Source organism: Tamandua tetradactyla, chromosome 11 (genome assembly GCF_023851605.1).
Source record: "Tamandua tetradactyla isolate mTamTet1 chromosome 11, mTamTet1.pri, whole genome shotgun sequence".
Classification (NCBI taxonomy): domain Eukaryota; kingdom Metazoa; phylum Chordata; class Mammalia; order Pilosa; family Myrmecophagidae; genus Tamandua; species Tamandua tetradactyla.
The window spans coordinates 40,380,575-40,402,832 of NC_135337.1; the positions used below are offsets into that span (position 1 = coordinate 40,380,575).

A 22,258-nucleotide genomic window follows, 5' to 3' on the forward strand; every position below is an offset into this window, starting at 1 on the left:
GATCATGTCGGCTGCATCCACAGCTGATTCCATTTGTAATCAGCCAAAGGGAGTGTCTTCTGCAATGAGTGATGCTTAATCTAATCACTGGAAGCCTTTTAAGGAGGATTCAGAAGAGACAGGCTCTCTTCCTGCTTCGGCCAGTGAATCTGTCCTGTGGAGTTCATCCAGACCCCCCATCAGAATCATCAGCTTAACAGCCTGCCCTACAGATTTTGGACTCTATGTTCCCACAGTTACATGAGACACTTTAATAAATTTTATATTTACGAATATTTTCTGTTGATTCTGTTTCTCTAGAGAACACTAACTAATACAAATACCCAGATTGTATCTTTCTCCTTTATCTCTCTTTACCATAGCAAAGTTCTATTCAACCTAATTTCTTTTAGTTCAAAGTATCCTTAGACTACTTTCAGGCTACAGCTAAATCATCTCTTATCTTGTCCTATGTACCATTCAGGACTTTCTTGGCTCCAAGTAACTGAATACCTGATCCAACATGGCTTAAGCAAAGGCTGTTTACTATCTCATATAACAAGCAGTCTGAAGGTATGCAGAACCAGAGTAGTTTACTCAGTCACTGTGACATCTGTGTTCCAAGTTACCTTTCCTATGTTTTTCCTGCTTTCTGCTCATGTTTGCCACCATGGCTCCAAATATATCCTGCCCAATAGAAGATGGCCAAGGTAAGAAGTAAGGAAAAGTCTTCTTATGCATTCTCAGGGATACAACCCTTCTCCTGAAGCTCCTCCATACTTACCTCCCATTTGCCATTATATACTGGCCAAAACTAGGTCACAAGCTTAGCCCCTAAACATGTCACTGACAAAGTACCGGAGACAGAATAGCAAGTTTGGTTTAGACCAATGGCTCTCAAAATACGAGTGTCTGTTAAGCCAAAATTATTTTTATATATCTTTGGCCAACTGATTTTTGACATGTTGTCAAGTCCACTCAATTAGGAAAGAATGGTCTCTTCAAAAAATGGTACTGGGAAAACTGGATATCCTTATGCAAGAAAATAAATGTGGACCCTTATCTCACACTATATACAAAAATTAACTCAAGATGATCGAAGACCTAACTATAAGAACCTGATCTATAAATCTCCTAGAAGATAACATAGAGAAGCATCTTCAGGATCTTGTGTTAGGGAATGACTTCTTAGACTTTCCACCAAAAGCACAGGCAACAAAGGAAAAATATAATTGGGACTTCATCAAAATGAAAAACTTTTGTGCATTAAAGGACTTCACCATGAGAGTAAAGAGACAAGCTACAGAATGGGAGAAAATATTTGGAAACCATATATCCAATAAGGGTTTAATATCCAGAATATAAAAAGAAAAAGAACTCAACAATAAAAAGACAAACAACTAAATTTAAAAAATGGCAAAATGCTTTAATAGACATTTCTCCAAAGAAGATATACAAGTAGCCAAAATGCACATGAAAAGATGCTCAGTATCATTAGCCATTACGGAAATGCAAAACAAAACCACAATGAAATACCATTTCATGCCCACTAGAATGGCTAGTGTTTAAAAAAAAATAAAGAAAATAAGTGCTGGAGGGGATGTGGAGAAATAAGACCACTAGCTTATTGCTGTGAGAATCTAAAATGGTGCAGCCACTGTGGAAAACAGTTTGGCAGTTCTTCAGAAAGTTAAGTATAGAATTTACCATATGACACAGCAACCCCATGCTAGATATATACCAAAAGGAAATGAAAGCAGGGACGCAAACAGATTATTTGCACACCAATGTTCATAGCAGCATTATTCACAGCTGCTAAAAGGTGGAAGCAACCCAGATGTCCAACAACAGATGAAGGGGTAAATCAAATATGGTATATACATACAATGAAATATTCTTCAGCCATAAAAAGAAACGAAGTCTGATACATGTAACAATATGGATGAACTCTGAAGACATCATGTTGAGTGAAGTAAATCAGATACAAAAAGACAAATACTTTATGATCTCACTGTAGGAAATAGAATAAACAAATTAATAGAATCAGAAACTGGAATCCAATTTATCAGGGGCAGGGGTGGGGGTAGGGAATTGAGAGTTAATGCTAAATTGGTACAGAGTTGCTGTTTGGGGTACTAGAAAAGCTTTAGTAATTGATAGCGGGGACGATTAAGGAAAAGGTAATTTTATTATAATTCTAAGATCTTATTTACTTTTAAAATTCTCATTCTCTTACAAGTATACAGTGGGGTTTTCTGAAGCTACCTCAAAGACTGCAAGAGATTGAATGCTGAGGTAGATATGACAAACCAGATGCCTTATATTAACCAGATATTAAAAGGTATTTGCAAACTTTCAAACTATACCACTCCTTTTACTAACTTATTGGAAAATATAGTTATTTTTCAATGAAATGTAATATTTATGTTAAGGTCATTATGTATTTTTTTTAAATAAATATTTGTTAATTTCTCAGTTTTAAAATCTAATATAAATATCAATAGCTATAACCCACAATAAAGAAAAGCTCTTTAAACCTTCAATAATTTTAAGAGTGTACAGGGGTCCTGAGATCAACAGTTGGAGAACCACTGGTTTATTCAGACCTGATCCATCCCTGGGTCTGGAGAGAGGACCGGTCTCACCGAGCTCGTGTCAGCCTGCCCTGAAATTTTGTAAAATCTGACTCTGTTAGTCAGTAGGACACTAAGAGGAAATGCTGGATGCTGCTTACTGAATTATCTCAACTCTTCTAGTTAATCAGAGAGTGAAACCTCACCTTTTGACTGAACTGTGAGGAAGGGAATGGTCAAAATGAAGCCTTAAGTTCTATTTCAAAGAGAAGCTTTCACATTAAGTTGCTTCTCGAGGTGGACAGGGGTGTGGATTTTGCGGAGTGGACAATTTAAATTTCAAAACCCATCTTGGGTGCGGGGGATTCCTCTACCCCCACCCCACCATTGCTCTAGATTAGGGAGCAAGGTAATAATTAGTTTCGCCTCCCCAGAAGTCCTGGGCTAAAGGTATCCTTACAGTGATGGGCCTGAGGGACTATTTGGCTATCTTTCAATTATGCTCTGTAGCATCTAGCCTGGCCATCAGATGGCTTAGGTCAAATATGAGGATTTCTCTGGGTCTTTGTAGTGATTAAATGTTGGTCCCCAAATATACGAACCCCCAGAACCTGTGAATATAACCTTATTTGGAAAAAGGGTCTTTGCAATCCAGTTAAAGATCTCCAGATAAGATCATCCTGGAATAGCACTAAGTCCAATGGCAAGTGTTTTTAGAAGAGAGAGGAAGAAGACACACACAATGGAAAGCCATGCAAAGAGTTGGCAGAGGTTGGGAGTGATGGTCTGTGTGCTGGTTTGTTTGATCTATTACGCACCCCAGAAAAGCCATGATTTAATCCTGATCCAGTCTTGTGGGAGCAACTGTTTCTTTTAATCCCTATTCAGTTTTGTAGGTTGGAGTCTTTTGATTAGATTGTCTCTAGGGAGATGTGACACACCTGATTGGAGGGGGTATTAATTCTGATTAGCTGGAGATGTGACTTCACCCATTTGGGGTGGGTCTTGATTAGCTTAATGGAATCCTTTAATAGAGGAAAACATTTTGGAGAGAGCTCAGAGCAGGCAGAGCCTACAGAAAAGACAGAAACGAGAGAAATGACAGAAGTTTCAGAGCCAAGAGAAACTTCACAGCAAAGCTGACACAGATGTGGACATGTGGCGAGCAGAGATACTGATGTTTGGAGATGCTTGGAGGCCAGCAGATGTTGCCATGAAATGTTAAGCAAACCAGAACTTGGTGACAGCCAAGGGAAGCCAAGAGATGAAAGCCAGTACTGGAGAAGTAAAGTGAGGAACCTTCATAGGAGCAGAGGCTGAAAGCAATGGATCCCAGGAGAAAGGGGCCAGCAAATGCCAGACACGTGACTACCCAGATGAAAGAGGTGTTCCTGATCCATCCGCCTTCCTTGAATGAAAGTAAGCTCTTGTGGGTACCTTCATTTGGACACTTTTCCCCTCCTTAGAATTGTAAACTTGGGACCTTTTAAGTGCCCCCTATTAAAAGCCATTCCAATTTGGTATATTGCATTCTGGCAGCTGGCAATCTAACACAGTCTGTGAACCAAGGAACCAAGTATTGTTGGCACCTCCAGAAGGTATAAGGCATGGAATGGATTTTCTTTCAGAGCATCCAGAAGGAATCTATGACACCTTGATTTTGGACTCCTGGCCTTCAGAACTGCAAGGGAATAAATTCCTGTTGTTTACAACCACACTGTTTGTGGTCATTTAAATCAGCTCTTGAAAACTAATATAGTCCCCATGTATTGCTCATTTTCTCACTTTAATCCTTCATCCAGGATTAGGGATACTGGGAGGGGAACTGTTCTTCCCCAGTTGTTCAGTATTAATATTTCTTGTTCTTGTCTCATACAACGCTCTTAGATGCCTCCTTAAAATGCCAAATCTCCCATTTTTCTTCCTTAATAAATCTTTTAGCTTCACTAAAAAATATAAATGACAAAAATCCACTCAATTACATCTTTGTGTTTTTTAACTCAACTCATATGTTTGTGATTTCTTCATCCATTTCTTTCCTTTCTCTGGCCTCTTCCTTTACATGCTTACACTGAACAGGGGAGGGGCGGCTCTAACCCTGGCACCACTGAAGCAAGCGTACATTTTCTCTGCACATATTTTGTTGAGTGGGTGTTGAATATCTTTGCATAAACTTCTAGTTTACGAATACCATTTCTTATAGTCTTCCCTTATCCCGCTGTCTTCTGCTAGGTCCGTTTCTTTGCCCTTATTGTACACGTACTTTTGGGTTTGGGTTTGTTTGCATCCATGATTTCCGACGCTTGATCCTCCCTTCCCTTGGGCCTGACCTAATTCTAGGTACCGGCCGTTGTTTGGTTTATTTCTCCTCTTTTGCGAACGCACGTGGCAATTTGGGGAGCATGCACTTTTTGATCCTTGGATGGGTGCTGGGGTTCATTTGGGCTCCGAAAACATGTTTTACGCAGCCATAACCACTTCCCCCTCAGAGCCCCCGGCCCGGAGGTCCGCGGGCGTGAGGAGGGGGTGGGGAGCAGAGCCGGGCAGGGTGAATCACAGGGCGTAACAGGTGCCGCAGCCGCAGCCACAGCTGCTCCCGCATCCCGCTCCGGCTCTTAGGGATAAGGTTTTCTTTTTCTCCTAGTTTTTTTGGAGGTGGGGAGGAGACTCCGGAGGCCCCACCGGACCAATGCAGGCCGCGGTTGTTCATCGCCTAGCAACTGGCGCAGCCAATGGGAGGCGGCCCGGCCGGCGGCGACGCGGCGGCGCGGGGGCGGGGTGGGAACCTAGCGAACCTGCAGGGGCCGGGAGGCGGAGCAGAGCCCCGCGCGGGGCGGAGCCAGCGGGAGCCCGGGACGGAGGAGGGGCCGTCGGCGCGCGAGGCGCTGCGTCCTGCCGCGGCTGTAAGGGCCCCCGGGGGTGCAGGAGGCTGTCTTGGACGCAGAGCGGTGACTCCTCGCCGCTCCCGGGGGCTGTGACGGTGAGCAGCCTCGCTCCCAGCGGGGATTGTGACGCGCCCGCCCGTCCGCGGAGGGGAGAGCGGCGCAGACGGGGCTGGGTGCGGGCGGGGGGCCGGCACCGGCGCGGGGCGGGCGGGCGAGGAGGTGAGCGCCTGCACCTGGCTCGACGCCCCGCGGCTCTGCGAGAGGCTCTGCGCGACCGTTGGGGCGGTTGGACGGTGCGGGAGAGCGCTGGAGGTGGGAGGTAGGTTCCAGCGCGGGGGCCGCTCCCGCTGGTGGACGCCGCCTTACGTTCTCCGGAGGGCTCGGTCCGGGGTCTGCGGGAGGCGCCCCAAACAGTCTCCGGGTGTTTGGCGTGGAATGACGAGCAACGCGGAGACGTGTGGGAGGAGGGGATGGCAGATTTGGAGCTGCAGTGTGTCCTTCGCCGAGTTTGTAGGGACTGCGGGGTTCGGGGTTCAGGAGTTTGTGAGTCTAAACCACCAGAGGCTGTCGTTAAAATGAGACCTTGGGAGGCCCGTGTCCGCTGCAGGATGAGAAAACCTTCCTAGTGGTCTCGTTAAAAGTCTAGGAGAAAGCACATCATCAGTGATGCAGGCATGTGTGAGAACATTTTGATGTAGAATTTTATCGTACAGTGGACTGAACTGTGAGCACCCTGCACCCTTTTAAACCTATGCTGCTCACCCAGTTATGCAAGTCTCTTTCTTGGGCCCAGGAATCAGAATCCATTAAGTCATGTTTTCTCTCTGCACACGTAATAATGGGAATCCTTAGATGATCTCATTTTACGTAGTTGTGAATGCCAAGGTGTCCTCACTAGCAAGGTTGATGTAGTTCTTTGATCTGAGAGAAGTAGGTTTTCCCTTTTCTGTACTCCATATTCAGTTAAGAATTAGGAGTGGTACCCCTCAGAGGGTGGGTCACGCGTGTGAGGTTGCGGGTTTCCAAGGCTTTAAGTTACTGTGCCCCTCAAACGATTCAGATTGGAGTCTAGGTCTGTGAATGGATGCCTTGGAACCCTTCATGGTGCAGGGGGATTGTCTTACTGTTGAAATGGAAGAAAAAGCCTTATAATTAGAACGTGAACTGGAAAGGGAGGCATGACTTGACACATTTAGGAGACTGAATAAAATTTGCGAAGAATTAGAGAAAAAGGCCTTTAAACTTAGCATAGGTCATACTATCTTGGAATTTAGAATTTGAGATTTATGAATTTGGATTGAGCCAGCAAAACTTAATCCACCAAATCTCCTACAGGCCTAGGAATCTTTGGTTACTCATTCAAACAAAACTAGTAAAAAAGGGTAAGAAATAATTTGACATGTGTTCTGCTGTCAGTGAAATAGTTCTTTGAAAAGAGGATTAGGAACTGCTAGTTAAAGTGAAGCCTCTTTTGGTGACTGGCCTGACATCTTCAGCCAAGTCGTCTTATACTCTTTCTTTCCTTCTCTCTTTCCATCTGTGCAATGAAGATAATAAAGCCCTGGGATTAAGTGACATGGCTGAAACAGCTTGAAGATAGGTGCGAAGACTTAGTTATTCTAGGATGAAATGTGAAGATCTCCTCATAGCACATTGAGCCTTGTGACAAGACTTGTTAAAGCACATTATATTCCCAACATGCTCAAGCAGTATATGAGAAAACTAAAATGTTAATTGTTCAGATGATTTACCAAAGGCTGTGAGGCCAACGCAAAGTCAGAATTATGAAGGTGAGGTTTTCTGAAACCTGACACAGTCTGCTCTTTGGCCAAGTTTTGATACAGGTTTCATAAAAGAAGACTTTGGGTGCCTTTATGTGGTATGTACTTAGGAGTAAAAAGAATGATAAAAGAAAAAGACACTGTCCCAGAATAGAATGATTTTAATTCAGTTTACCTGCCAGAATTGGAGCAATACCAAGTTTTTTTTTGGTTTTTTGCATGGGCAGGCACCAGGAATCGAACCCGGGTCTCCAGCATGGCAGGCAAGAACTCTGCCTGCTGAGCCACCGTGGCCCACCCCCAAGGCTTTTTTAAGTGCTGTTTTTCCATATCTTTTACAATAGATGTGAATATGCCTGTTTTTAGTTTTATTGGTCTGGCCATTTGTTTATGACACAGAGATTTTGATACGATCTTGGTCTGTTTTGTGTTTTCTGTGATTATGATTAGGTAGTAATGAAGGCATTATCTTGAATTTTCATGAGCTTGTAGGATGAGATAGAGAAGTGCCCCATTCATTACTGGTAATGGAGAACAGCCTAAAATCATGACTTTTGACAGTGTCAATATTGTTATTTTATATAACAGCTTTACAGAATTATGCTTTAATAATTTCTTCTTTCAATAAGCAATTATCAAACACTAAGCTGATATTTGCTAGACCTGAAGATAAAGAAATGAATATTGTCTTGAGGAATTTGTTTCTAGGAAATTTGCAGTGCATTGAGAGAAAAAAAAAAGTAATAATTGCATTATGGGAGGTTATAGAAAAGAGAGAATTTCAGCTGTGTTTTGATGGAGGCAGCTGGTGCATTCTGCAGTGTATACAATTATTGAATTATAGGTGGTTTTGTAGAGTTGGAGCAGGGTGGGGTAGGTTAGTGATAATGCTGGTTGAACCAGGGCTTTAAATTTTGACCTGTAGGTGATGGTGAACCTTTGAAAGGTTTTATTCAGAGTATATTTGATTTTTACTTTAGAAGTGTATGCCCATCAAAATCAGTAATTGGAGTGATCCAAAAGCGTTCTGTGCACAGATGACCCTGTAATATAATAACTACAGCCTGTACGCAATTATAGACCTGAAAAATACGTTATGGAAACCTCCAGAAACTTGAGAAAAGCAGAAATTATTCATGTGAAAACCTCAATTATATACCTTCTACTTTTAAGATTGGGGAGGAGGAATATAAAGAAAAGTAAGATAGATCCCTGTTTGCAAGCAACCTACAATTCAGTAGGAGAAATAACACAAATAATGATAGGGCAATAACATTGACTTATGAATCTAAGTGTCATAAAAGGCAGAAAAAAATGTTAAGCTTTAGCAATGTAGGATTCTGAGGTGAGGGAAGACAGTTATCATTCAGATTAACAAAAGTAAGTTCTTAAACAGAAATTCAACTGCCACTACTTGGACAATCAGAACAGTCTTGACTGTGATACCTGCAGGTTCACACATTTCTGTCCCTCCCTGTGATTCTCTGGCATCAAATGTTGTGTTTGACCACCATGTCTCTAGTTATGTGACCTCAGACAAGTTAGGTTATCCTCACTGCTTTGTTTGTGATTTAGAACAGTACCTGTTTCCTAGGGTAGTAAAGATTAAAAAAGAAAATACGTTATATCCAGAATAGTGTCTGGAAAAATAGCTTATGTTTATTGAGCACTTATTTGTTTGATATAAAAATGCTATAATTGAACAAGAAATGACTTAAGGCCAGTTTATTTTGAGTCACTAGTGGATCTATCCATGATCATCTAATAGCCTCTACATTCAGAGAAACTAAATGGATTCTGTTAAACTAAGCCTCTTGAACGAAGGATCTTTTCTTATTTCCTGATCACCTTTCTGCAGCCTGACTTCCATTTTTAACCTTTGGCTTTGCCATTAAAAGTCGCAAATTGCCAAATCCAACATGTTTCTATCCACATCTTAGCCTTTCTCTGACACTTGCTGCTTTCTTTCTCTGACATTTGCTGCTGTTCATCACCCCCTGTTCTTTAAAACTATCTTTTCCCTGGGCTTCCTAAAGCTTCCTGTTTTATTTCCTACATCTAGGTCTCCTTCACTCTCCTATTACATGCTGGTGTTCTTCAGGGTTCTTTCTGCTTCCCCCTTTTATTGTATGGACTGAACTGCCCACGTGATGACTCCAAAATCTTCCCTAATGTCTTTTTGTTGTTATTTTTATTGGTTCTTTCCCCTAATGTCTTTTAATCTCCACCATAGAATTTATCAGAGAAGTTATGTCATTTACTCAGAATAATCCTTGGGCATTAGAAGGTAGCCAGGAACTGTGAGGCTTTCGAATCATAATTAACTGGTTTTTATTCGTACCTTCTAGGTTAAATAGCTGGGTTTTTAATTCCTCCCTTTCGGGTTTATAACTGTGGGCAAGTTACCTAACCTCTCTGAGCCTCAGTTTCTTTCATCTACAAAATAGTGTTATATCTGCTCCCTCCTAGGGGCCTTGTAAGGATTGATTGACATGACTGATGGCCCCTTCCGGCCTGCAGATGATGATCAGAGTTTGTGGTCTTCCCTCCTCTACCAGTTTCACATAATTAGCTAGTATGGGAGTTCCTCACTTGGGACCGTGGGTCCTTTGCAAATCTCTGCCTGACTTCATGTATTCTATGAAACTGTAGCCAAAACTGACTGACTTTGTACTTTGAAGGGGTTTGGGTCATTGACTTTGGGTTCTGTGACCCAAAACAGTTTAATCCCTGAGCTGGCAGTAGTCAGGCCTAGAACCCAGCCCTCTTGGTGGCCCCACAGCTAGACTAGTGTGGTAGAATTTAAAATCAAATATTTGAAAAGTAATATGTATTTACTTTTTTTTAAGGACTTTAGCTACAAAGAATTAGATTCCTTGGCTCAGGACACACTGTCATCTGTTTATTTAATTTTAATAATATATTAAGCACCACTTAACAGAAAGCTAGGACCTAACATTAACCTCTGTATAACTGTTTGGGCTTCACTACCCCATTCTCCTGTTTTCCTCACCTGAGGCAACTATTTATTCAATCTCATATTCATCATTCCTTTCCTGACTTTTCAAATAGTTAGTTATATTGCATTTATAGGTTTTCCACACGCATACAAAACTATAGTTACATGTTATCTTCTGACCTAACACTTTATAATGCTGAGACTCGTCTGTATTCCATCACTGAACTTTTCTGATTGCTGTATAATATTCCATTCTTTTAAAATATGCCACAGTTTATATGTTTTCCTGTTGATAGATATTTGGGTTGTTTCCAGAGTAATGATCTTGTGCTGTTTTGCTGAAAGGACGAGCGCTGCTATTTTTGTACACCCTTCCTGATGTCCTTATGCAAGAATTTCTCTGGGGCTTATACCTGGCGGTAGACTTGTTGGAGTGTACAGTATGTGAAAAGAATATATGAATGTTCGGCTCCCATGCTGTTTATGTTTTCAGAATTGTCGCTCTACTCTTTAAATTTAATGAACCTGCTTAACCAGCTGTTCTCTAGGACCTACTTTGACTGCCATTTTTCTACTTCCGTTTTGTACTTTGGTGGATACTTTTACATTATTTTTGGAATCATTGTGTAGAACCCTTAGATAAGAATTCCTTTTTGGTGTTCTTTATTCTAAACTTCACAAGTAGAATACTAATTTGTACTGAACCACATTCAGATTTCTGGGCCCCACCCCCAGAGCTTCAGATTCTGGAGAGGACCTGAAAATTTTGCATTTTTAACAAGTTCCCAGGTGATGTTGATGCTGCAGGTTTTGAAAATCATAACCAGTATTTGAATTTGGGTTAAATCATTGAAAAAACTAATAGCTGATTCATGAATATTTGGTTTCTTTGTTATTTCCAGTGTTGATTAAATATAATTTTCTGCCAGATTACTGCCTTTAGTAATTAGTTGTTTTACTATCTTTAAAAGTTGCTACGGTTTACCTAATTGTTTTAGGAATGAAATACCAATAAATGGTAATTGTTTTTTATTTGATTTGGATTTCTGAGCTGTTTTTCACCTTTTAAAGGTAAGACAGGCTTTAAAATAGTATTTTTATCTTTTTCTTACTTGTCCTCTTTAAGAATGTGATTGCTGCTGTTCAGTCAGCTTGTGCACTGGAAGAATTTGAAATTGTTGTACTGTCTCTAGATTGTCATGCTCTTGGTTTATACACCAAATCATCTTGCTCCTTTGAACTGTCACCGATCAAGATTCAACTGAAGCCTTTCTAAATTGCAGGATAGCTAGTGTTGAGACTTGTCTGTCATATTGCAATAGCACTCTTTACACTAATATATCATTACATTAGTTGGACATTTATGCAGCAGGCTTGATTGGGTTCTGACAGTAGGCAAATTATGGTACCCCCATACCAAGGTGGGGTTCAAGCAGTATGATGACAGGCCTTCTGACTAGGAACTCAAGAAGTTTCATTACAGGCAGACTTGGGTGCCAGCGTGGTAAGGGAGTTAAACCGAGTGTTCAGGGAGCACAAAGAGAAGGGAGTGCTGTTTGAAGATTGGCTGGCAGTTTTTGCTCTGTATTTACTAGATTTTTCAAATAACTTTTTAAAATTGTTACATTTTATGTGTTGTCTACTTTCTGCAGTTCACATTTCAGTTAATATTATGATTTTAATTCTTGTGATGAGCTGCTGGGAAGAAAGTACCTATGTGTGTATTCAGTTGAAAAAGGCATCTCTCCCTTTGCGTGTTCTTGCCTCTCCTGCAATGAAGGCAGTGGAATGTAATAGTTTAATGTGCTGGACTACCAGGGTTTAGATCTTAGCTTTATCACACTTGAACTGTGTGACCTTCGGCAAGAAAATTCTCTGGGCCTCAGTTTCTTTGTCTGTAATAGAGGGAAAAAAAATAACTACTGGGTTATTGTGAGATTGAATGAGTTAATACATGTAAAGTACTTGAAAGTGTTCCAGGCAAGAAGTATATGTTTAATAAGTTATATTATTAAAATTAGGAAGACCCTTATTTGCCAAACATTTGACTGTGAAACAGTATATGCACATTCTGTTAGAAAAATGTCAAGAAGAAATAATTTTGATATAAATAGCTGTACTCAGTTTCATATTAGGTTCCATGATAAATGTAAAAATCATAGATAATAGAAATAAAAAAATATTTAAAGATCATCTAGTTAGGCCTCCTAGTTTTACAGATGTGGAAACTGAAACCCAAAGAAATGATGACCAGTTCAAGGTCACTCAGTAAATGATAGAAATGGCACTGAGATCCATGCCCCTGACACTAGGTCTGGTGTTCTTTCAATACGCTGTGTGGCTTCCCTGAAGTGACAATACCCTGAAAAAACTAGCAGTTTAATTGGAGAGCCAGAACCAAAACAGATGAAGACATTAGCAATAGAAAGTCACAGTATAACCAAATATCAGATGGTGTGGCATGCATACCTTATATGATTTCATGGGCTGCTGTCTTGAAGCAGAGAAATGTACCTTGTTAGTTGCTTGAGTCATATAAGGTTGATGTAGTGAGAACATTCTTTTTAAAATGAATCTTAGTGGTTTCAAATGAAAGTCAATCTCGCCCTCCTTTTTCTTCCTACCAAGTTATTGAGCCAGAAGGAGAGAGTCCGCCTTTGCTAGGTGTGCCATACTCTGCGTCTTTACTCTTCGGTGCTTTTCTTCCGTCTCCTAATGGGCTGGATTCCCATAGACCTGCTTGAGCTTAGCAGGGCACTGTTATGAAGATTACGTTATCCTTGTTCACTGGTATGTGTAAATATATTGAATAGGTGCTAGAAGTGTAATTGATTGGTGGAAAGTTGTCACTTGTCTAAATTGAGGTTTCTACTAAAGGTGTCTGGGATTTAGGTACGAGTGCTTTCACACACATTATCTCATTTAACTCTGCATGAATCCATTGCCTCTAAATAGTTTACAACATTCCTAAAACGTTCAAGCTGTATATATATTTTGCATCACAAGTAAAAGCCCCAATCTTCTACCTCTGTGGACCCCAACCATCTGATTCCCCAGGGATGTCATTGGCAACAGTTTGCAACTTTTCCAGACCTTCCTTCAAAGTGTAAATAGATTGTTTTAACAAAAAGTGGTGATCATGCTATTCTTATTAATCCAAAGCTTCTTTTTTCATTTTCATGCATACCTGAAAGTCAGTTTCACATTTTAGTCATCCCAGAGCAGCCCTTCTTCTGGCTGAATCATATGTGTTAGTTTTTTAACTGTTTTCCTACTGATGGATATTTTGATTGTCTCTAGCTTCTTGCCATTACAAGTAATGCTATGCTCAACAGTGTCTGTGTTATGCTTGCTCATTTGTATGACTGACTATGTGGTATTAGATGCCTAAAAGTATAATTGATTAGTGAAAAGATTCAAGCATTTCAGATTCAAACTTACAAACCATGGACCTCTGGTAAAGTTCTGTCTTCCTTACATAACTGATTATCTGTATAACTTTGGGACATTTGTATAATTTATTGTGTTTTTTTTTTTGCACCGGGAATCAAACCCAGGTCTCTGGCATGCCAGATGAGAACTCTGCCTGCTGAGCCACCGTGGCCTGCCCTCCCATCAGTTTTTGCCCAATAGGGCTGCTTGCCTTCTGTAATAATGGTTAAACTGGAAATAAATATTTTATATTTTTTCATTACTCATGTCAATCTGCAACTAGTGTTAATGTTTGAGAATGGCACTTTTCAGCCCATTGCCACTGGTTATCAGCATCTCAATTGCCTTTGAAAAACCTGGATTAATTTCCTGATTATATGAAAAACACATCTACTATAGAAAATTTGGAAGTCACAAATAAAGCAAAGATTACCCATATTTTTTTTCCTTTTCTCTTCCTTCCTTCTCTCCATCCATCCATCTAGCCATCCATCTATGAAAGTTTTGCTCCTGCCTCACCTTCCTACTGCCAAGTTGGTCTTTCCTTTCAGGTTTTTCTGTTCTTATGCTAATGTCTAGCTATATAGTGCAGAATGTATACCTATAAATATACCTATATGTATATAGACCAAATAAGATCATGTTAGACATTCATTTTGCAGCTTTTTAAAAATTATTCAGCAAAATAGGAGTGATGGTTGGAGAAGCTGTTTCTTAAGCCTCTCGTCCACTGAAGCAGCAAAACATGAAAGTTAAGAGTTCGTGGCAGGGGAAGCGGTTGGAATCCCAGCTCTGCCACTTACTAGCTCTATGACCTTGGGCAAATTACTTAATCACTTTGTACCATGATTTCCTTATCTGTAAAACAGATAACTCCTAGGGTTGCTGAGAGGATTGACTTAATAATATATGTAAAGCATTCAGAACAGCATCTGGCACATGTGTTAAATAAATTGCCTATGTTCTAGCATACTTTTCACCTGTTATCTCATTAAATATCCACAACAAACCCTAAGAGGTAGATATGATCAGCCTCATATTACAGGGATAACCACAGTTTGTCTGACCCGGGTTTCTAAGGCTTGCATTATTTATTCTGGGCTCCCCAACTATAAATCCTCCTAATACCCTCCTATTCAACAAGAGGGAGGTAAATTATTAGGATAATATCAAATTTTGAGTTTCAGCCAATCATATATATTAAAATGTAACTAATGAAGAAAAATGTATTTCTGTGGAAAACTGTACTATTAAGTTATGCCACTCATTAGATCACATATTTTAGATTTTAAATTTTGATAAAGTATCTTCTAAAAGATTGAATTTAGTGTGTTTCTGTATTGATGCACATACCTGAATGGTTTTGTTTAAGCAATGGAGGTATTTTATGGAATTAAAAGCATATCCTCCTTTGGGACAAATTATAATAGAACGTAGATTTAATGCTTTAAATAACTGTACTATATTTGGTTTTTGAGAGTAGTAGCATTTATTTGAAATACATTATTAACTGAATTCTTAAGTTTTATGAATGTGTATGCTTGTAAGATAGGGCTGATGTTTAAAGACTTATTTTTAATAGTTTTATTTTCTTAACCCAATGATTTGGTAACTAACTTTTGTGAGATTTTAGCGAAGAGTTTAGTTAACTATTTATTTAGAAGTCCATATGGTATAATGTTACTACATTCCCCTATAATGAAAAGCTGTTATTTCCTGACACTTGATTGAAGTTTGTTTTAGAATTCTGATTAGGTAGGCAATTGAGCCTTCTCAAGTTTGAATTTCAAGTGAATTTGAAAGGAACACTTAAAATAGTGTACTGTGTGAAGGAAATCTTGTAATCAAGATACTTCTTATGTCTGTGCTGATCTCTGACTTTGTAGATGTGTGAGGGGGATGAAAATGAGAATTGAGAATCAAGAGTAATGAATACTTCGGAGGACTGACTCACAAACTTTCCACTGCTGTTTTCCTTTATCTACTTTTACTTGCTAGAATGAACATATTAACTTAGCATCAGTTATTTATTTCAGTACTCATTGATTACTCACTATTAAGTTTAATGGGAGGAATACAGAAATGTCAAATGTGTTAATGGGGGAAGATGAAACAAACTATTAAGTATATGGAGGGCTTCAAGAACAGAGTATTGTGGGTTGGAGTAGCTGAAGAAAGCTTTGTGGAGAGGATAATGGTGGTTCTTTGCTTTGAAAAAGTAATAGTTTTGAAGTAGGTTAAAGAAGAAAGCACAGATGGAGGCATAGGGGCGGAAGTGAGTGTGCCATGTGTAGGACTTTCTATAAACATTTTATGCACATTTATTGAGTAACTGCTATGTTTTAGGACCTGTTGGACTGAAAGATGAATACACTCCCTACCTTCTGGAAGTTCATAGATTAGTGGGGGAGACATCCAAACTAGAATGAGTATAATGTGAAAGGATTAGCTATAATACCAGATGGTATTATTGTGATAAATCTGATTAATTGTATTTGTAGTGTATGGTATCCCTTTTGGTTATGTGTCAGCAGGAGACATGTAAATTATGGAGTCCATAGGTTTTAGAAGGGACTCAGAAATTTATATACTTAAAATAAAAAAAAATTATATCTGGTATTACTCCAAAACTTAGCTTAAAATGACATGCATTATCTTGCAATTTCTTTGGGTCAGAAATCTGGGTACCTCTTTCTCACAAGGCGGCCATGAAGATGTTGGCCAGCACCACAGTCATCTCAAGGCTTGACTGGGGAAAGGTCTAGCTCCAGACTCATTCATAATGCCCTTGGCAGGCCTCTTTTGGTCAGAGATACCAGTTTCTTGCCACGTTGACCTCTCGTACATGTCAGCTTGCTTTTCCCAGAATGAGGGCCCTAAAAGAGACAGCCTCCAAGATGGAAGCCACAGCCTTTTTATAATTAGTTTTGGAAGTGAAATCCTGTAACTTCTGCTGTATTCTGTTCATTAGAAGCTAGTGATTAAATCAAGCCCACACTTAAAGAGAAGGATAATCCAAAGGTGTGTACATCAGCAGGCAGGAGTATTGGGGACCATCTTAGAGGCGCTCTACCAGAGTTTATAGGTGATTAAGATATATTGAAAACCCACTGAGCCATTTGGGTAGAAGGAAGATGACGACTAGCCAAGCAACTTTTCTAATGGAAAAATAGTTGTGATTAACCTTAATCACAAATGTTTTTGATAAAGGTCTATAAACTTACTTTCAGTGTCATCTTGAATAATAATTATTCAAGGACAGAACATGATAAAAGGGGTGGATTTAATTCCACCCGTATTAAACTTTATATGGAACTGATCACATTTCTACACATTGTTTTTATGCCTTTCCAAGCAAAGTGTTTATAAATGAGAAGGCCATTGTTTGTAGCAAAGTAGAGAAGAATTTTGCAGGTGTTCCTCCATTTAAATTGTAGATAAGTTCCTTTAAGAATTTGATATTCTGAATGGAATGATTTAAAATGAGTTATGGGAACACAATCTTTAAAATAAACTTCATGGAAATCTTTTTTATTCTGTTTTTAACTGCTGTATATGTAGATTTGCATGTACATGTTGAAAGGCAGATGGTGATAGAGTGTAAAGAGCACTGAATTTCTTTTAACTTTTTTTATTGTGAAATATAACATTTATACAAAGCAGTGAATTTCCAAGTACATTTTAACAAATAGTTATAGAACAGATTTTAAAGTTTTGAAGACGGCGATTTATGTCCTGACTTTACTGCTAGCTAGAAATGTCACCTTGGGCAATCCCTTTGACCTCCCTGAACTTTTAAGTTTCCTGTCTTTAATAAGAAAAAGAATATATATTAAAAAAAAAAAAAACTTTGACATGAAGAATGATAGATTTGTGAATCTTATTAATATTTTCATTTTTAGAAATTTCACAGTTTTGCAGTTCTCTGTCCAGATTGTAACCTAGAAAATGCTATTAGATAATTCTTAAACTCTACCTAATAATTTTATTAGCCTTACTCATATTACACCTGAAGCATGCAGCATTGATACTTTGGAACCCATAGCAATGTATAGTGAAGTCAAAGTAGTTCTTCAAAAATAGTAAGATTATATTTTTACAGAAATTATTGCCAGTTTGCTGTAATTAGTAAGATTTTCTATTATAAAGATTTATTGATTGGAATCTACATTGAGAAGTATTTGGAACAAGGAGGTTTTTTTGATATCTGTGTAAATGTTATCTACCAGGAAGGAACAAAACCATCTCTGTGATGTTGAGAATAGTGAGAATGAGAACTATTGTTTATTTATGGATTTTTTCTTGCTTTATTTCAAAATTGTATCCTTAACAATCTTAAACGAATGAAATGGCTTTTTATAAGGTGTTTAAGTTCTTTCATCTTCAATGTTGGTCATAAAATTCATTCAAGAATTTGACCTATCTTGGAATTTGTGCAGCTACCCTAACTAATAGTATAGAGAATTGTGAGCTTTAGATTAAGTCAAAACTCAATTCACTAATTTTTTTCCTGCTTATTCTAATTAAACTATACTGAGTATGTTTATATAACCAATTTCATTCTTACCTAACTTGGTATGGATAATCATGTCCACTTTATAATGGTTTTCTTTGATTGTATTAATTTATAAAGTTAATTCTGTGTTTCAGCACGGGTTTGTTATGGAATCCTTTTGAAACTTTCAAGTTGAATAGACTTGTGATGATATTAGATTTATGCAAAACAGTTTTATCTTTTTTCTTTTGCTCTTGAAATTAAAATTAACTTATTTTAACATCATCTTAAGAACAACTGATAACCTCCAACAATGAAATTTTAGCCATGAATTTACTTTTAACTTAATACTTTTAAATTAATGATTCTCTTGGTTTGAGGCTATGTATCAAGAGTCTTCTGTCTCCTTTCCTGGAAAAACTGGTTGGGTGACTTCCTTTATCACTAGTCTCATAGTGTATAATTAAGTGTATTCAATGATGCAGAGGAGGATAATGTGGAAACTTTTAGCTTGTATGAAATCATATGCTGTTAGGTTCTTTGTTTTGTAAGACTTCAAAAGGGAGTTTTGGTTTTTGTTGTGAACATTTAACTAGACTTGAACATTTTGCAGTGGTTTTTATTTGATTTTGGATTTTGTTTTTTAATAACAAGACTGCATGGAACAATTCCCTGTGTAAACCTGTAGATACTGGTGGAGCTGAATTCATAGAGAAAGAGTAGCTCTCTTAATTACTAACTTAAAAATTAGAATGGATGTATAGTAGACACACATGGTGTCGGATGGTCTTTGGGTACTATTATGTCTTATTTTTTTTTTTAACTTTTTTATTAATTAAAAAAATTAACAAACAAAACATTTAGAAATCATTCCATTCTACGTATATAATCAGTAATTCTTAATATCATCACATAGTTGCGTATTCATCATTTCTTAGTACATTTGCATCGATTTAGAAAAAGAAATAAAAAGACAACAGAAAAAGAAATAAAATGTATTATGTCTTATTTAAAAGGCACTTTGGGTACTATTATGTCTTATTTGCAAATATCTTAACAAAAGAACAAAAAGGACCTGAAAATATGCCTATTTACATTTTCTTCTGATCTTGTCCCTTTCCTCTAACCTGGTGATAACAGAGAATTATATCATTGCCTAGTGTATTTTTACAAGGATATCTATATCCAGAACTCCTAAGGATGTGTGTTCAACTTTAATTAGGAGCAATGGTGTGTTTAGTTACAGGTTTTAGAATTTGTCGTTTATGCCCAACGGTCAACCCTTTGCCTTGGTGATGATGATAATAACAACCGATATTATGTGTCCCATATTTTAGCAGTATGTTAAACACTTTGCATGCATTATCTCACTTCATCCCTTGGGGGAACATAGGAGATAAGTGCTATTTTTTATGGCAGTTTTACCGGTGAGGAAACAAGGTCTTAGAGACTTTGAGTAGTTTATCCAAAGTCATACGGGTTAGAATAGTCACATGGGTTTCTTATCCCCTGGATTCAGTTCTGCTTCTGGCTACTATTTCTGAAAGCCAAAAGTAAAATCGATGTTTTTATTTGGTACATATTCAACCTTTAACCTCATCTTTTTGCAGAAAACACTCATTTAAGGACAGTGGCAAGTGCAAAATGGTTCAGGTTGCCCTTATGAAGTTACGAGTGGAAAAATAGCAAATAATCAGTGCTGGATTGGATAACCTTCAGAATGTGTGTTTGTGTGTGTGTGTATGTGTTTCATATCTTAACAGAGCATATAAAGTCAGTATATTTGTATATATTGCCTGCTGTTAAATGACCTAGGAATCATCCTTGATTTTTCCTTTGTCCACATTGTAATCCACCTGCAAGTCTTTCTCCAGAACACACCCTAATTCATTCCTTTCTCTGCTTCCATGGTTAGAACTATAGTGTAAACCTGGTTTCTTGCCTGGACTACTATAGTGGCCTCCTGATTTCTTACAGCCCTTGCTCTCTTTCAGTCTGTTTACAGAGTCTCCAGAGTCATCTTCTTTAATGGATGAAGTGATCTTTTTTAACGTGTGAAGGAGATCATGTTACTTTCATGAGTAAAACCCTTTAATATCTTTTCATTGCAACTTAGAGAAAATCCAACTTCCTAACTTGAGCCTTGCTCACTGTGCCTCAGACGCACTGGCCTTTTCATGTTTTTCAAACTTACCAAATTCATTTCCGTTGTGGGGCCTTTGTACTTTGTTTTCCCTCTAACCTGGGCTGCTGAGGTCTTTGCTAATCTTGTGACTGACTCCTTATTTTTAGGTCTCAGTTCAGGTAGCACTGTTTGCATACGCGTAGTTCCAAGTAGCCTGACTCTTCCTCCCACCCCAGCACTCTCTCATATTGGCTTGTTTTATTTTCTTTTTAGCTTTTATAACTCTGAGTATTGTCATGTTAATTTAATTTATTCCATACAAATTTTATTAGCTATTTCTACCCTCCCCCAGAATGTGAGCTACTTGAAGTAGGGCCTCCCTTGTGCCTAGGAAAATGGACCTGGCACATAATAGTTCACTTAAATATGTATTGAATATAAATTTTCATCCAATTTTAACATTGTTTTATGAATATTTTCCCATAATCTTAAATATTCCAGAACAGGGGTTATGAACTCTTGATCCACCCAGTCCACGTCTGGCTTGAAGGCGTGTTTTGTTTGGCCTCCATAATGCCATTGTTGTCGCTTGAGGTGTGACTTATACACATTCGGAGGTGTAGATTTCAGTGTATGAGGTGATGAATTCAGATCAAGACATGGAGCATTTCTGGCACTCCATAAGGCTCTCATACCCCCCTTTCCCAGAGTGACTTGCATAGTGCTAGAAAATTGTTTTTAATTAGCTTCTAACATTTAAAATTTTGGAGACTTATCTTAAAAATCCTGAATTCTAGCATCTCTTAAAAAAATTTAAAGATCTGGCAACACAGAATTTGCTTTTTCTTTTGGCCACAATTTATTTTAACTGAGAAGCAGCTGTCCCATGTGTTAGCATGTGTTCTCAGTTTGCCTGCAGTCTTCCCTCCTCCTCCAGTTGCCACTTATAATTTCATTTGTATTTTCTTGTGATGGAAAAATATTTCCTTCTTCCAGTACATCTTTTTAAAAACGGGAAACGTGAATCAAAAACCTTTTGGTTATATATTTCTTATACTTAGTCCACTTCATTCCTTTGTATTTCTGGCATCTATAGATATTTGTTAATCACCCTAATTGTGTTTAAAGGTTGCACGGGCTTCTGTTGTATAGATAATACCATCATTTGAACAATTCTCTATGTAGAAAATTTCTACATTTTTTATAAAGAAAAACTTGTAGATGAATTGTTGAACATACTATTTTATTAGATTAAAATTTTTTGAAGTGGAATTTCTGGATCAAAATTATTTTTATTTTTTAAGCCTTTTGATATGTATTGCCAAATTGCTGGTAGTAGTATAAATTGATGTAATCTTAATGAAGGGCAATATATGGGAGTGATCATTTCCTACATCTTGCCAATACTGGAAATTGTAATTAAAAAGAAATTTTTTGCTAATATGGTTAGTAAACACAAAAAATGGGAATGCTGGCTAAGTTTTTCATTATGTCATCTACATAAATAATATTTGTACTTTATTTTAAAAGGCAAAATATAGAACTATTTATTGATTAATACAGTGCTGTACCTTAGGTTTATATTGTCAAATCATGTACCTTGCATTTGAAATAATGTGAATGCTTCATTAAAACTTGGAAAGCCTTTAACCATAATGCTATCTTTGACTAAATATATAGTATTATTGAACTCTACAATGTCTGCTTGAGCATGGGAGTAAAAAATCCTGTTTTGAGGCACATACAATTAACTCTTTTACATTAATTTTAGACTTGCTTTCATATTTTAATTACATTAGATGCTATTATTCCATAATTTGCTTTTTAAGGAGATGCCTACTTAGAAGAGTGACAGCAGCTGGACTGAATGCTTCACTGCTGAACTAGTTTCCTCAGGTATCCTGCACTGGTGATTGCTATGGGAGATTGGATGACTGTTACAGATCCAGGTGTGTCTTCAGGTAACTAAGACTAAACTGGAAACAAAGTGCACTGATTATAAAGATGAATTTTTCAACTAAATTGTAAA

The 22,258-nt window shown here is 38.0% G+C and overlaps 1 protein-coding gene across 10 annotated transcripts in view; it reads left to right on the forward strand.

Moving 5' to 3' along the window:
• Positions 1 to 5,382: 5,382 nt before the first annotated feature.
• The window catches only part of SSX2IP (SSX family member 2 interacting protein), a 48,279-nt gene continuing 31,403 nt past the window's right edge, over positions 5,383 to 22,258 (forward strand). For 3 of the 10 annotated variants that reach the window (XM_077120436.1, XM_077120441.1, XM_077120440.1), the window contains exons 1-2: positions 5,383 to 5,532; positions 22,059 to 22,190. In XM_077120436.1, the coding sequence (XP_076976551.1) occupies positions 22,148 to 22,190 (43 nt within the window). In that variant the 5' untranslated portion in view covers positions 5,383 to 5,532; positions 22,059 to 22,147. Of the gene's footprint in view, positions 5,533 to 5,626; positions 5,757 to 6,344; positions 6,368 to 6,869; positions 7,228 to 22,058; positions 22,191 to 22,258 lie in introns of those variants that run through there. The other 7 variants (XM_077120443.1, XM_077120444.1, XM_077120445.1 and 4 more) reach the window with 5 other exon arrangements.